The following is a 15543-nucleotide window of genomic DNA, read 5'->3' as shown; positions in this document are numbered from 1 at the left end:
GATAGACAGTTAGATAGACAGAGAGATGGACAGATAGACAGAGAGAACAAAGAACAAGAACAAAGAACAGTACCACACAGGAACAGGCCATTCGGCCCTCCAAGCCTGCACCGATCTTGATACCTGCCTAATCTAACACCTTCTGCACTTCCGGGGCCATATCCCTCTATTCCCTTCCTATTCATGTATTTGTCAAGATGTCACTTAAACGTCGCTATCGTATCTGCTTCCACCACCTCCCCTGGCAGCACGTTACAGGCACTCACCACCCTCTGTGTATAAAACTTGCCTCGCACATCCCCTCTAAACTTTGCCCCTTGCACCTTAAACCTGTGTCCCCTAGTATCTGACTCTTCCACCCTGGGAAAAAGCTTCTGACTATCCACTCTGGCCATGCCACTCATAACTTTGTAAACCTCTATCATGTCGCCCCTCCACCTCCGTCGTCCCAGTGAAAACAATCCGACTTTTTCCAACCTCTCCTCATAGTTAATGCCCTCCAGACCAGGCAACATCCGTAAACCTCTTCTGTACCCTCTCCAAAGCCTCCACGTCCTTCTGGTAGTGTGGCGACCAGAATTGCACGCAATATTCTCAGTGTGGCCTGACTAAGGTTCTGTACAGCTGCAACATGACTTGCCAATTTTTATACTCTATGCCCCGACCAATGATGGAAAGCATGCCGTATGCCTTCTTGACTACCTTATCCACCTGCGTTGCCACTTTCAGTGACCTGTGGACCTGTACGCCCAGATCTCTCTGTCTGTCAATACTCCCAAGGGTTCTGCCATTTACTGTATACCTCCCACCTGCATTAGTCCTTTCAAAATGCATTACCTCACATTTGTCCAGATTAAACTCCATCTGCCATTTCTCCGCCCAAGTCTCCAACCGATCTATATCCTGCTGTATCCTCTGACAATCCTCATCATTATCCGCAACTTCACCAACCTTTGTGTCGTCCGCCAACTTACTAATCAGACCAGCTACATTTTCCTCCAAATCATTTATATATACTACAAACAGCAAAGGTCCCAGCACTGATCCCTGCGGAACACCACTAGTCACATCCCTCCATTCAGAAAAACACCCATCCACTGATACCCTCTGTCTTCTATGACCGAGCCAGTTCTGTATCCATCTTGCCAGCTCACATCTGATCCCATGTGACATTACCTTTTGTACCAGTCTGCCATGCGGGACCTTCTCAAAGGCTTTAATAAAATCCATATAGATAACATCCACTGCCCTTCCTTCATCAATCATCTTCGTCACTTCCTCAAAAAACTCAATCAAATTAGTAAGACACAACCTCCACTTCACAAAACCATGCTGTCTCTCGCTAATAAGTTCGTTTGTTTCCAAATGGGAGTAAATCCTGTCCCGAATAATCCTCTTTAATAGTTTCCCTACCACTGACGGAAGGCTCACCGGCCTATAATTTCCTGGATTATCCTTGCCACCCTTCTTAAACAAAGGAACAGCATTGGCTATTCTCCAGTCCTCTGGGGCCTCACCTGTAGCCAAAAATGACGCAAAGATTTCTGACAAGAACCCATCAATTTCTTCCCTTGCCTCCCTCAGTATTCTAGGGTAGATCCCATCAGGCCCTGGGGACTTATCTACCTTAATGCTTTGCAAAACACCCAACACCTCCTCCTTTTTAATAATGACATGACTGAGACTATCTGCACTCCCTTCCCTAGGCTCATCATCCACCAAGTCCTTCTCTTTGGTGAATACTGATGCAAAGTACTCATTTAGCACCTCGCCCATTTCCTCTGGCTCCACACATAGATTCCCATCTCTATCCTTGAGTGGGCCAACCCTTTCCCTGGTTACCCTCTTGCTCTTTATATATGTATAAAAAGCCTTGGGATTCTCCTTAATCCTGTTTGCCAATGACTTTTTATGACCCCTTTTAGCCCTCCTAACTCCTTGCTTAAGTTCCTTCCCACTGTCTTTATATTCCTCAAGTGCTTCGTCTGTTCCTAACCTTCCAGCCCTTACAAATGCTTCCTTTTTCTTTTTGACTGTGCTCACAATATACAGTGTTATCCAAATTTCCCGAAACATGCCAAACTTGTCTTTCTTGCTCACAGGAACATGCTGGTCCTGGATTCTAATCAGCTGACGTTTGAAAGACTCCCACATGTCAGATGTTGATTTACCCTCAAACAGCCGCCCCCCAATCTAAATTCTTCAATTCCTGCCTAATATTGTTATAATTAGCCTTCCTCCAATTTAGCACCTTCACCCGAGGACTACTCTTATCCTTATCCACAAGTACCTTAAAACATATGGAATAATGGTCACTGCTCCCGAAATGTTCCCCCACTGAAACTTCGACCACCTGGCCGGGCTCATTCTCCAATACCAGGTCCAGAATGGCCCTATCCCTAGTTGGACTATCTACATACTGTTTCAAGAAGCCCTCCTGGATGCTCCTCACAAATTCTGCCCCATCCAAGCCCCTAGCACTAAGTGAGTGCCAGTCAATATAGGGGAAGTTAAAATCACCCACCACCACAACCCTGTTACCTTTACATCTTTCCAAAATCTGTCCACTGATCTCCTCCTCTACCTCCCGCTGGCTGTTGGGAGGCCTGTAGTAAACCCCCAACATCGTGACTGCACCCTTCCTATTCCTGAGCTCCACCCATATTGCCTCGCTGCATGACCCCTCTGAGGTGTCCTCCCGCAATACAGCTGTGATAATCTCCTTAACCAGTTATGCAACTCCCCCATCCCTTTTACATCCCCCTCTATCCCGCCTGAAGCTTCTAAAGCCTGGAACATTTAGCTGCCAATCCTGCCCTTCCCTCAACCAAGTCTCTGTAATAGCAACAACATCATATTTCCAAGTACTAATCCAAGCTCTAAGTTCATCTGCCTTACCTGTTATACTTCTCGCATTGAAAGAAATGCACTTCAGAGCACCAGTCCCGCTGTGCTCAGCAACATCTCCCTGCCTGCTCTTCCACTTAGTCTTAATGGCCTTATTTACTATGTCCTCCACATTTATTTTTCTAGCTGTCCCACTGTTCTGGTTCCCATCCCCCTGCCACACTAGTTTAAACCCTCCCGAGTGACGCTAGCAAACTTTGCAGCCAGGATATTAGTGCCCCTCCAGTTTAGATGCAACCCGTCCTTCTTGTACAGGTCCCATCTGTCCCTGAAGAGAGCCCAATGGTCCAGATATCTGAAACCCTCCCTTCTACACCAGCTGTTTAGCCACGTGTTTAGCTGCACTATCTTCCTATTTCTAGCCTCTCTGGCACGTGGCACAGGGACTAATCCAGAGATTACAACCCCAGAATCCTGTTTTTTTAACTTTCTACCTAACTCCCTAAACTCCCCCTGCAGGACCTCATCACTCTTCCTGCCTATGTCATTGGTACCGATGTGTACCACAACCTCTGGCTGTTCACCCTCGCCCTTCAGAATGCCCCCTGTCCGTTCAGAGACATCATTGACCCTGGCACCAGGTAGGCAACATACCATCCTGGAGTCTATTTCACGTCCTCAGAAGCGCCTATCTGTGCCCCTGACTACAGAGTCCCCTATAACTATTGCTCTTCTGCGCTTTGTCCCTCCCTGCTGAACAACAGTGATAGACGTGGTGCCACTGCTCTGGCTGCTGCTGTTGTTTTCCCCTGATAGGCCATCCCCCCCAACAGTATCCAAAACTGTATACTTGTTAGAGAGGGGGATAGCCACAGGGGATTCCTGCACTGACTGCCTGCCCCTTCTAGCGGTCACCCATCTATCTGCCTGCACCTTGGGTGTAACCACTTCTCTAAAACTCCTGTCGATGACGCTCTCTGCCACCTGCATGCTCCTAAGTGCATCCAGTTGCCGCTCCAACCGATCCATGTGGTCTGTGAGGAGCTGCAACTGGGTAAACTTCCTGCAGGCGGAGTCGCCCGGAATGCTGGAAGTGTCACGGACTTCCCACATCTCACAGGTGAAGCACTTCACCCCTTTAACTGACATTTCTATCACTAATTAGTTAATTAATATAAAATAAATACTTATTAAATCCTTACTAAATTGTTATAATAAACGATATGGTCCCCAGTGCTAGATTTCGACTATAAATATTATTTTATTTATTTTTATTTTTTATTTAGAGATACAGCACTGAAACAGGCCCTTCGACCCATCGAGGTGAACACCGCCCTCCGAGTCTGTCCCAGAATCCCCGAGGTTCACTCCGCCCTCCGAGTCTGTCCGAGAATCCCCGAGGTTCACTCCGCCCTCCGAGTCTGTCCGAGAATCCCCGAGGTTAATTCCGCCCTCCGAGGCTGTCCGAGAATCCCCGAAGTCAGTTTTTTAGACTTCCCGGTCTGGAACTCCGCCCTCCGAGATAGATCGATCGATAGACAGATAGATAGATAGACAGATAGATAGATAGATAGATAGATAGATAGATAGATAGATAGATAGATAGATAGTCAGTCAGATAGATAGATCGATGGATGGACAGATAGATAGACAGATCGCAAGAGACGGACAGTTAGATGGATAGATAGATAGATGGATAGATAGAAAGATGGTCAGATAGATAGAAAGATGGTCAGATAGATAGATAGATAGATAGATAGATAGATAGATAGATAGATAGATAGATAGATAGTCAGATAGAAAGATAGATAGACAGATAGATCGATAGATAGATAGATAGATAGATAGATAGATATGGACAGATAGATAGATAGATGGGTGGTCAGATACATGGACAGATAGACAGATGGAGAGACAGAGAGGTCTGATCACTAGGCTGCCCCAAAGTGGTTTACATCTTATGACGTACTTTTGAAGTGTGTTTTGAAGTGTAGTCACTGTTGAAATGCAGGAAATCTGTCAGTCATTTACACAGCAAGCTCCCACAAATAACAATGTGATAATGACCAGTTACAGTTTTAGGTGTTAATGTTGGAATATATCTTGTCCAGGACACCTGCTCTCCTTCAAATAGAGTCATGGGATCGATAATGTCCACCTGAGGGGGACTTGTGAATATGGCACCTCAGACAGTGCAGCACTCCCTCAGTGCTGACCCTCTGACACTGCAGCACTCCCTCAGTACTGAACCTCCAACAGTGCAGCACTCCCTCAGTACTGACCCTCCGACAGTGCAGCATTCCCTCAGGACTGACCCTCCGACAGTTCAGCACTCCCTCAGTACTGACCCTCTGACAATGCAGCACTCCCTCAGTACTGACCCTCTGAGTGCGGCACTCACTCAGTACTGATCCACCGACAGTGCAGCGCTCCCTCAGTACTGACCCTCTGACAGTGCAGCACTCCCTCAGTACTGAACCTCCAACAGTGCAGCACTCCCTCAATACTGACCCTCCGACGGTGCAGCACTCCCTCAGTATTGACCCTCCGAGAGTGCAGCACACCCTCAGTACTACACGGCGAATGTGAGACTGTTTTTTGTGCTCAAGTCTCTGGATTGGGACTTGAACCCACGAGGCCATGGCTGACACTTTACAAGATTCCCATCTTGTGAACTTTAATTGTATTTTCCTTTAACCATTGTGCAAGCTTCAATAGGCAACACCAAATGCTCTTGCTTTAACACCTGGCCTATCCTCTGTGAACCGGGTAGGCTCCCTGGGCAAAGCTGCAGCCATGTGACATCTGCTGTGCAAAGTGAGAGATTCTATGAACCTAGAGGTGCTGAACTGCTTTCCATTAGACGTGCACAACCCCATTTTACTGCACACTGGCCCACTCCATTTAACTACATACGTGGATGACTCCATTTAACTACATGTGTGCACTCTCCATTCAGCTACATGGGCAAAGCTGAGTTCAGCTTCTCACACATTTAGCAATTGTGCTTTCACTTCAACAAGATTACTGTAACTCCGGGAACCCGGAGAAGACTAGTATCTATATATTAGTCAATATGCAAATACAGGGAGGGGGTCAAGGGGAGCAGGGGAAAACACTTTATTAAAAATATATTTGTCCCTAATTAATCATTTCCAAATATTTATTTCCATTGTGCATTGGGTTACGATGTTACAATGACCAGACTTCAAAACAGGTGTTTATTTGTCTGTCTTTAGGACATCCTGAGATCTCTATAGTAATGCAGGTTAGGGTTAGTTGAAAATGACCCAGAGAATCTGCTGGTGGGAGGGGAGGGAGATGGGTCTGTTTCTGCTGTGGAGACCAATCAGAAATGGATTTTTAGTGGTGGAGGGGTCAAATTCTCTGTCTAGGGGGCAGCTAGTCGACACTGACTTGACTGAACACGTCAGTAATCGGAGGCTAACTGCAGGAACAGCACCTCATCTTTCGACTGGGCACTCTACAACCTTCCAGACTCAACACTGAATTCAACAATTTTAGTTTGTAACCCCCCCCCACCCCGCCCTCATTTTTGTTGCCCTTTTCTTTGCTGATTTGTTAGTTTATCTCTCTTGTTGACCTCTTATTTCCTTTACCTTGTGTTCTGATCCTGCCATTCACACCTCCTCCAGACACATCTCTCATTACCACTCCCTTTGGCTTTGCACCTTGACACCCTTTCTGTCATTTAATCTCTCCTGCCCTCCACCCCTGTCACAGACCTTCCCTGCTGTTCTTCTTCCCACCTTCCCCCTTTCACTGGCTCAAATCCTATCACATTTCTAGAATTAATATTGATCCATCACAAGGTGGAGTAGTAGTAATGTCACTAGATATTACTAATCCAGAGACCCAGGATAACGCTCTGGAGACACGAGTTCAAATCCCACCATGGAATTTAAATTCAACTAATTAATTAAAAGAAAAATTGGAATTGAAACCTAGTCTCAGTAATGGTGACCATAAATTGAATGTTCCTTAACAAAAAACCATCTGGTTCACAAATGTCCTTTTAGGGGAGGAAATCTGCCGTCCTCACCTGGTCTGGCCGACTAGTGACTCCAGACCCACGGCAATGTGGTTGACACTTAACTGCCCTCAGTTCTGTTGTACAAAAACCACTGCACTGTAGCAGTTCAAGAAGGCGACTCCACCACCACCTTTAGATTAGATTAGAGATACAGCAATGAAACAGTCCCTTCGGCCCACCGAGTCTGTGCCGAACATCAACCACCCATTTATACTAATCCTACACTAATCCCATATTCCCACCAAACATCCCCACCTGTCCCTATATTACCCTACCACCTACCTATATTAGTGACAATTTATAATGGCCAATTTACCTATCAACCTGCAAGTCTTTTGACTTGTGGGAGGAAACCGGAGCACCCGGAGAAAATCCACGCAGACACAGGGAGAACTTGCAAACTCCTCACCGGCAGTACCCGGAATCGAACCCGGGTTCCTGGAGCTGTGAGGCTGCAGTGCTAACCACTGCGCCACTGTGCCGCCCTCAACGGGAATAAGGGATGGGCAATAAATGCGGGCAGGGCCAAGTGATGCCCATATCCCATGAAGTGAATTTAAAATAAAGATAGAAAATATTCATTTTAAAGAAACTAACTCCTCTCACCAGCTACTTGTTGCAAGTTTTCCCTTGGCATCGAGTGATTGACATAAAACATCTGAAATGGAATGTTAAAACAAATGTATTCCTGGGACTGAGGTTCCGATACATGTGGTTTAGTTGCAACAAAAAAAAGTCAGGGCAGGAACTGTTGCAGCAGGAAAACACATTTCATTGAAACTGGACTGAACACAGGATCCGGACACAACACAGAAACTAGCCGAGCAGTCAGCTTGCCCGGTCAGAATCTCACTCCTCGTTGCATTACCAATTAAAACGGATATTGGAGTTGATTCTGGCTGTTTCTGAACGTCGGCCTGAGTGAGAAACGAGTGTTTTGACCCTACACTCGGCTCAAACGCCAGGACAAGCAGTGCACTTGTACAGTGGCGGATAGGAAAAAAGAGCAGCTGAGAGAAGCAGTCCAGTCAATCTCTTCCATTCCAATCCTTCCAATGAACTGCTTTGTTGCAAACACCAGCGTGTTGGATATAAAGATATGTGTTTAAGTACACATTGCAGACCCAAATATTTAAAAAAAACAAATACTTAACGATCGCTGGGTTAAACTTGTTCTGGATGAATTTAAGGCACTGGATTCTGAAGGGCTTTTGTCTTTGTCCATCTGGGATAAAATGTGCAATTTCTACAGTTGTTCTTTTAAATCTCACACTCTTGACATGAGAAGGGGGGGGGGGGGTTAAAATCAGAAATTATTGTGAATTAACCCTCAACTCGGTGGAAATAAATACATGGAAATGTTTAATTGGGGACCAATAGAGGCTCAATAAAAAAAATCTGGTCTGGTCCACCCCCGCCCCCCCCCCACCCCCCGCCCCCCACCCCCGCCGCCCCTGCTCCTCTCAACCCTCCCTGTATTTGCATACAGGTTCATATAATAGATACTGGTCTCACCTTGTCCGGCACTGTAACTGGATCCACTTTCTGGAATTACAGTAAAACCCTGCTCTCTAATTCTTCACGGGTTTTTTTCCCCCCCGGAGGGAATGGCTGCAGTAATGTATCTCCTGGGGACCCTGCTACTCCATTTAACAGGTGAGAGACTTATGTTAACAGAACGTTACTCAATTATTCATTTGTCAACCATTAGATTAGGAAGCAAAGGGATTTGGTAGCCCGGCCTGTTTATTTATCAGTGTGTTTTTTTGCTCCAATAAACTGAATGTGTTTCTCTCTCTCTTGTGTTTTGTGTTGAAGGTGTCCTGGCGGTTCCTGTCCTCAATCAGACCCCAATTTCAGACCCAGTCTCCGCCGGTGAGACCTCCGAGTTAAAGTGTGCGATGCAGAACGGCAATGTGGGCAGTTACCACATGAGCTGGTACCGACAGAGACCCGGGGATGCTCCGGTGTGGGTGTTAGCCCACTATACAGATGGTAGCATCTATCGAGGCACCGGCTTCACGGACCGTTTTAAACCTTCCAGAGACACCTCCAGTAACAGTCACATTCTGACCATCGGCAGCTTGGAACCGGGAGACTCCGCCGTCTATTACTGTGCTGCCTGGGATAGCTCAGCAGGCTATATACACAGTGAGACAGGGCAATACAAAAACTGCACCAACAGAACCACTCAGAATTCCAACAGCTACTGAAATATTCCTGCCTGAGATTGTGGAATGAGTTTCAGAAATATTCCATATGTAACTTGTGGAAAATCTCACTGGAATTCCATGGGTTTATTTGGATTTTCCCCAATATTTGGGCTATTAGCTGGGTAGGTAAACACTGATATTCTCAAGGTTTCCTCACTGATATGTGAAAATCTTTCTCCAGACTCTCAGCATTCCGGCCCCTGTGAAAGGCAGAATGTGAAAGGGAATGTAATAAAGGACAGATTATTAATATTTTCCCCTCTTTCTTCCCAGCCTGGGTTTTAGGTGACCCGTCCCATTAAAACACTGCACTGTGTTTACCTTCGGACCTGGGACCGCCCTGAGTTTACGGAGTAAGTAACTCCCTCATCCTATCATTCATATTGTTTCAATTATTTATTCATTTATTGTTGCAGAATCGGATCTGCCCTGATAACGGTGAAAACAAATTGGGTCAGATTTTTATTTTTCTGTCCACTGATTCAGTGCTGGGAATTTGGATTCTGGAGGGTAGAAAAATAAACACTAAAATAGCAGCAAAACAATTGCGGATGCTGGAAATCTGAAATAAAAAAAACAGAAGATGCTGGAAATACTCAGCAGGTCTGGGCAGCCTCTGCGGAGAGAGGGAGAAACGGTGAACAGTTTCGGGTCTCTGACCTTTCCTCAGAACCGAGGAAAAACTCCATTGGCAAAAAAAAATGCAGAATGAACAGGGGAGAAAGGCCATTCAGCCCCTCGAGTCTGTTCGGCCAGGTCTGCAGTGTGCAGGTGTGGACTTCTCCGTCTATTCGCTGCACTGTTGTATAAATAGCGAGCCTGCCCCGGGTGTTGCTGGAAGATTTACAAACAGGAATTTTACTCACACTCAAAGGGGGTCGAGTTTGACACTAGCACCCCCTCCCCCACCTCAAAAAAAGACTCCCAAAGTTGGGAGGTGGATTAGGCTGCGGCACGGACTCGATGGACCGAATGGCCTCATTCTGCGCACCCCCATCTTGTCTGTTCCTAATGCACCCGGTCCCTCTACCCCCCAGACCCCGTCTCCCTTCCCAGCCCCCTCCTTCCGGCTGTCATTCCTTCATGTGAAGTGTCTAACCTACTTTCTAAATGGAAACCGCCCCGAACTTTATTACTTTTAAAACCTTTTTTATTTAAATAAAGAATTTTTCCTGGTGAGGTGATCACCGAACTCTGAGTGTGGATCTGGGAGGTTGAGTTACTCCCAATACATCCTCCGAGCACCTCCATAAGACCTCCAGTACAGCCTATCCGAAATGTGAAACTTCCTCAATTTTTAAACTTTTGATTTTAATCTGCCCCTGAATTTTAAACAATTCGATATTGTCTGTTGTATTTAATATTCAGTTAATTAATTTATATTGAATGTCTCGAATCCATGTACAAGTCCAGCTCTCAATTGACAGGGAGTTAAGATTGGACTAAATATTTAATTTTAATCCAATCAAAGCAAAATCCTGCAGATGCTGGAAATCTGAAATCGAGTGCTGGAAACACTCAGGCTATTATATTATTTACTGTCTCTACCTAAGTCTGAAGTCAAGTTAAATGTTTGTTTTAAATTATCGTATGTGTTACTAATTCTGGATGTGCCTTTTAGAAAAAATGATTGATACTAACAGTGAGATTCCTTTCTTCCACCCTGTCTCTCACACACACAGGTAGTGAGGATCGGAAACCATCAGTTCTCCTGCTCCCTCCTTCCTCGGAAGAAATAGACTCAGGATGGGCTACTCTGTCCTGCCTGGTGAGCCGCTTTAAGCCGGGTTTCGTGCGGGTTCTCTGGAGAGTGGATGATAAAGAGACAGACAGCGGGGTGACCACAGGCACCGTGTCCACGGACAGTGATCAAACCTACAGCCTGAGCAGTTACCTGAGAGTCCCCGCCACTGCCTGGAATAAGGGCTCCAGCTATACCTGCAGTGTGGACCACGGCTCTCTGAGCTCACCTCTCCTCAAAACCATCAGCTCCACCGCTTGTTCCGACTGAGAGGGGGCAGCTGGGGCTTAGAGTTTGATTTATTGCTGATGAAATATTATTCAATATGTGGAATGTTGATGTTGTTGTTTTACAATGTAATCACTGTAGCAAATGTGGCCAACGATGTTGAAACAGTCACTTCAATCGCAGTTTAACGATCCAATTTTGTATCCAATTTTAACTGGGGGGCGCAGGTGGGTGACAGTGAATATCAGGACCACCTATCCCGGGAGTACATTCCCATTTGGAGCTGGATGGGTTCTGCTCCCTCTCTCCTTTCTCTCAGTAGTACCATTTGTTAGAATTGAAAAGTGTATCTCTCTGTGTGTGTGGCTGTTTTAATAAAGATGACATGAATTCAAATTGCTCTGTTATTTTTTTGTGGGGGGGGGGGTGGGGGGGAGTTGAGGTGGATATTGGTGCAAGTCAGTGGTTAACTGTACGAATATTGGCGATTTGAGGATTTTTCTTTTGGGCAGATTTAATAAAAAAATATTCAAGCAGAGTTAACTATTTTAAACGAATTCGATTTTATTTCTGGCACAGAAGGAGGTTATTCGGCCCCTCGGACCCGTGCCAGCTCCCCGTAGTGCAATCCAGTCAGTCCCAATCCCCCCGTGGCCCCCTGCGAATTTATTTCCTACAAGTGCCCCCTCCCCCTGCCCCGTTTCTTACTGAAATCATTGTCTCCTGCTTCCACCACTCTGGTAGGCAGTGAGTTCCAGGTCATTGTCACTCACTGCATTTAATAATAAATAAATTCTTCCTCACAAACACCCCCCCCCTCCCCCCCACCTGTATCTCTTGCCCAAAACGTTCAATCTGTGTCCCCTAGCCCTTGTACCATCAGTTAATGGGAACTGTTTTTCCTTGTCTACTCTATCCAGATCTGTCATAATCTTGTCCACCTCTATTAAATCTCCCTGCAATCTCCTTCGCTCCAAGGAAAACAATCCCAGCTTCTCCAGGCTGACCTTGTAACGAGAAGTCCCCCATCCCTGGAACCATTCCAGTAAACCTCCTCTGCACACTCTCAACAACCCTCCCATCCTAAAGTGTAGTTTCTCCCATACTAGACCATCATTGTATGTGATTTACAGGAAAAGCCTCTGTTTGGAATAAAATACCGTCCCTCCCAGGGAGAACTGCTCACTATCCCGGTCCGAGAGATGGGATGGCACGGGACAGACTAGCCCCAGGTACAATTTGAGAGTTTGCTGATGACTCCAAATTGGGGGAGGCTGCAGTTAATATTAGGTCCATCACAAATGACAGGACATGCAGAATGGGTGTGTAATTGGCAAATGAAGGTCAGTATGGATAAGTGTGAGGTGCTACTTTTTGGGAGGATGAATGAGGTCACCTCGTCCTGGAGGGAGGGGGAGGTGGGGAAGAAAGAGTCTAAATAGGGTTGTGGATCGAGGGTTACAGAGTAACTGCAGCAATGCTGCTGAATAAGGCCATATAAAAAGCAATCCAAACACCGGGGTTAATTTCTCGAGGGATAGAATTGAGAAGCAGATACATTAAGTCAAACTTGCAGGGAACCTCAGTTAGACCACACTTGGAATTACTGTGCACTGTTCCCGTCTCCATATTATAAAATGACACTGGAGAAGGTGCAAGAAAAGATGTGCTGGGATGGTACCAGTACTGAGATAGGCTACCAGGATAGGTTGAAAAGAGAAGACTGAGAGGGGGGGAGGGTAGGACCTGATGGAGCCCTTTAAGGTTATGAAAGGACTCGATAAGGCGAGACGTTTCCACTTGCGGGTGAGAGCAGAACTAGGGGCCATAAGAGGGAAGGGCTGTTAACTGAGCCTCCGGCTGTGGAGTGGGTATCGGTTGCATCACCTCAAAGAGTAAATGGACAGAGAGTGCTGGAAAAGCCCAGTCCCTCAGCACACCTTAAAGGGGCCACGCACTTAAAGAGGTATTAAATGCAGGTTTAATCCTCATCTCGAGTCTGAGGATGCTGTATTTATGCAGATGTTTTTAGAACTATTTAGTTTCAGTATGTTTTACAAGGGGACATCACAGCGTCCAGAGAGACAGAACCTGCACTTCTTCATTCTCGAGATGTGGGCATCTCTGGTAAGACCAGCCATTTATTGTCCATCACTATTTGTCCCCCTGAGAAGGTGACAGTGAGCCTCCTTTCACAGCTTCAGAATGTCCCACAGCGCTTTACAGCCAACCAAGTATTTTTTTTGAAGTCTAGTCAACTGTTGCAATGTAGGAAACACAGCAGCCAATTTGTGCACAGCATGATCCCACACACATAACAATGAGATAATGACCCAGGTGATTTTTTTTTGTGATATTGATTGAAGGATAAATATCAGCCAAGACACGGGGGTGGGGGAGAACTCCCCAACTCTTTTTCTGAATAGGGGTTGCAGTATCTTGAACAGAGGGCAGATTCCAAGTGACAGCCCCTCCGGCAGTGCGGTATTCCTTCAGTATTGTACTTACATCAGAAGCCTTGAGTTTTAATTGTGGCTTTAGTTGATGTACTTCATGGCCTGCAGTCGGTTAGTTATTAAGGTCTTCAACGAATTGTCATCTGCAAACAACCACCAATCTGCATTTATATGGCGCCTTTAATGTAATAAAACGTCGCAAGGGGCGTCAGCAAACAAAGTTTAATGCTGAGCCACATTCGGAGATATTAGAGCAGGTGACCAAAAGCTCGGTCAAAGAGCTAGGTTTTAAGGAGTATCTTAAAGGCCATCAAACGTTTATCAGTCCAGTTAAATCCACAATGTTGATGATTCACATGGCCGAACAGCCAGGTTCCAGACTGGGTCTGAGAATGGCACTGAATGCAGCTCAGATCAGGCCCTCGTCATCAACCACAGGGGACCTGGGCGGTGTTCTGAAAGCCTTATTTTAGATCCTGATACCCAAATCGATGCTGTTTTTGTCTTGTTTGTGATGTGGTGCAGGTGGTGTGGTCACTCGCTGCAGGGGGTGGGAGAGGAGCCTCGGGGAGGAACCGAAACCTCCCTGTTCACTGTCTGATAAGCAGCAGAGAGCAGCAGCATCTGGGCGCAGTTCCCCTGCTCTGAAACACACAGAAACAGGACGGAAATCCGAGAAACACCGTTAAACGGTTACATTCTTGGACACGTCACACATTTATAACAAAACAACCCATTATCTGGACTGGGCCCCTCAGGAGAACTGAACTGAACTCCTCCTGCTCTACATCCCAGTCTTCATTTCCCAATATTGCTTTTCAAGGTATTTCATTGGCTGCGAAGCACTTTGGGAACATCCTGAGGTTGTGAAAGACGCTATAGAAATGCACTTCATTAAAAATTGGAGTTATAAAGATTGTGGTTGATAGATTTTTATTGGGTAAGGGCAGCAAGGACTATGGAGCTAAGGCAGGGTATATGGGGTTAAGGTACAGACCAGCTATGATCTAATGGAATGGTACAGCAGTCTCGAAGGGCTGAATGGCCTCCTCTTGTTCGCTCACACTACAATCACATCAGCCTCATCTGCCTCTGTGAACTCGTTCCTTCGTTGAGGTCATTCAGTTCCCAACAGGACACTTGCTGGGAAGGCCCAGATTCCAGCACTCCCACCACCCCTTCCCCGATCTGTACTGAGATATCCAGACCCGGGGAGTTTCAGCCAGGCTATTTTCATTATATTATATTACTGCCAAGGGCTCTCTGCACAGATAGGAACAGTTACGGCCACTTTGGGCTTTAAAGACCTGGACAGGTATTGAATACAGCAGGTACGATATCTTCAACATAAAAGCATAAGAAATAAGAACAGGAGAAGGCCATTCGGCCCATCGAGACTGTTCTGCCATTCGATAAGATCATGGATGATCTGATTGTGACCTTATCTCCACTTTCCTGTCTGCCCCCCACCATAACCCTCAACTCCCTTGGAGATCAAAAAACTCTCCAACTCAGCCTTGAATATATTCAATGACCCAGCCTCCACTGCTCCCTGGGGAAGAGAATTCCAAAGATTAATGACCCTCAGAGAAGAAATTCCTCCTCATCTCCGTCTTAAATGGGAGACCCCGTATTCTGTAACTGTTCCCCCTAGTTCTAGATTCCCCCACGAGGGGAAACATCCTCTCAGTATCTACCCTGTCAGGCCCCCTTCAGAACGTTACACATTTCAATAAGATCACCTCTCATTCTTCTAAACTCCAATGAGTACAGGCCCAAACTGCTCAACCTTTCCTTGCAAGACAATCCCTTCATCCCAGGAATCAGCCAAGTGAACCTTGCTTCCAATGCAAGTATATCCCTCCTTAAATAAGGAGACCAAAACTGTATGCAGTATTCTAGGTGCGGTCTCACCAATACCCGGTACAGTTGTAGCAAGATGGCCCTACTTTTATATTCCATTCCCATTGCAATAAATACCAACATTCCATTTCTCTTCCTAAT

At 46.0% G+C, this 15543-nt stretch overlaps 1 protein-coding gene across 1 annotated transcript in view; it reads left to right on the top strand.

The window, feature by feature from the left end:
* Window positions 1-15543, top strand: part of LOC137356899 (immunoglobulin gamma-1 heavy chain-like) — a 36092-nt gene that overhangs the window by 7839 nt on the left and 12710 nt on the right. The window contains exon 4 of the mRNA XM_068022738.1: window positions 8720-9052. Within this exon, the coding sequence (XP_067878839.1) occupies window positions 8720-9052 (333 nt within the window). The remainder of the gene's footprint in view (window positions 1-8719; window positions 9053-15543) is intronic.

The sequence above is a fragment of the Heterodontus francisci genome, chromosome 46, assembly GCF_036365525.1.
Source record: "Heterodontus francisci isolate sHetFra1 chromosome 46, sHetFra1.hap1, whole genome shotgun sequence".
Taxonomy (NCBI): Eukaryota; Metazoa; Chordata; class Chondrichthyes; order Heterodontiformes; family Heterodontidae; genus Heterodontus; species Heterodontus francisci.
The sequence above is the reverse complement of the archived record's forward strand: the minus strand, read 5'-3'. Positions and strand labels throughout refer to the sequence as shown.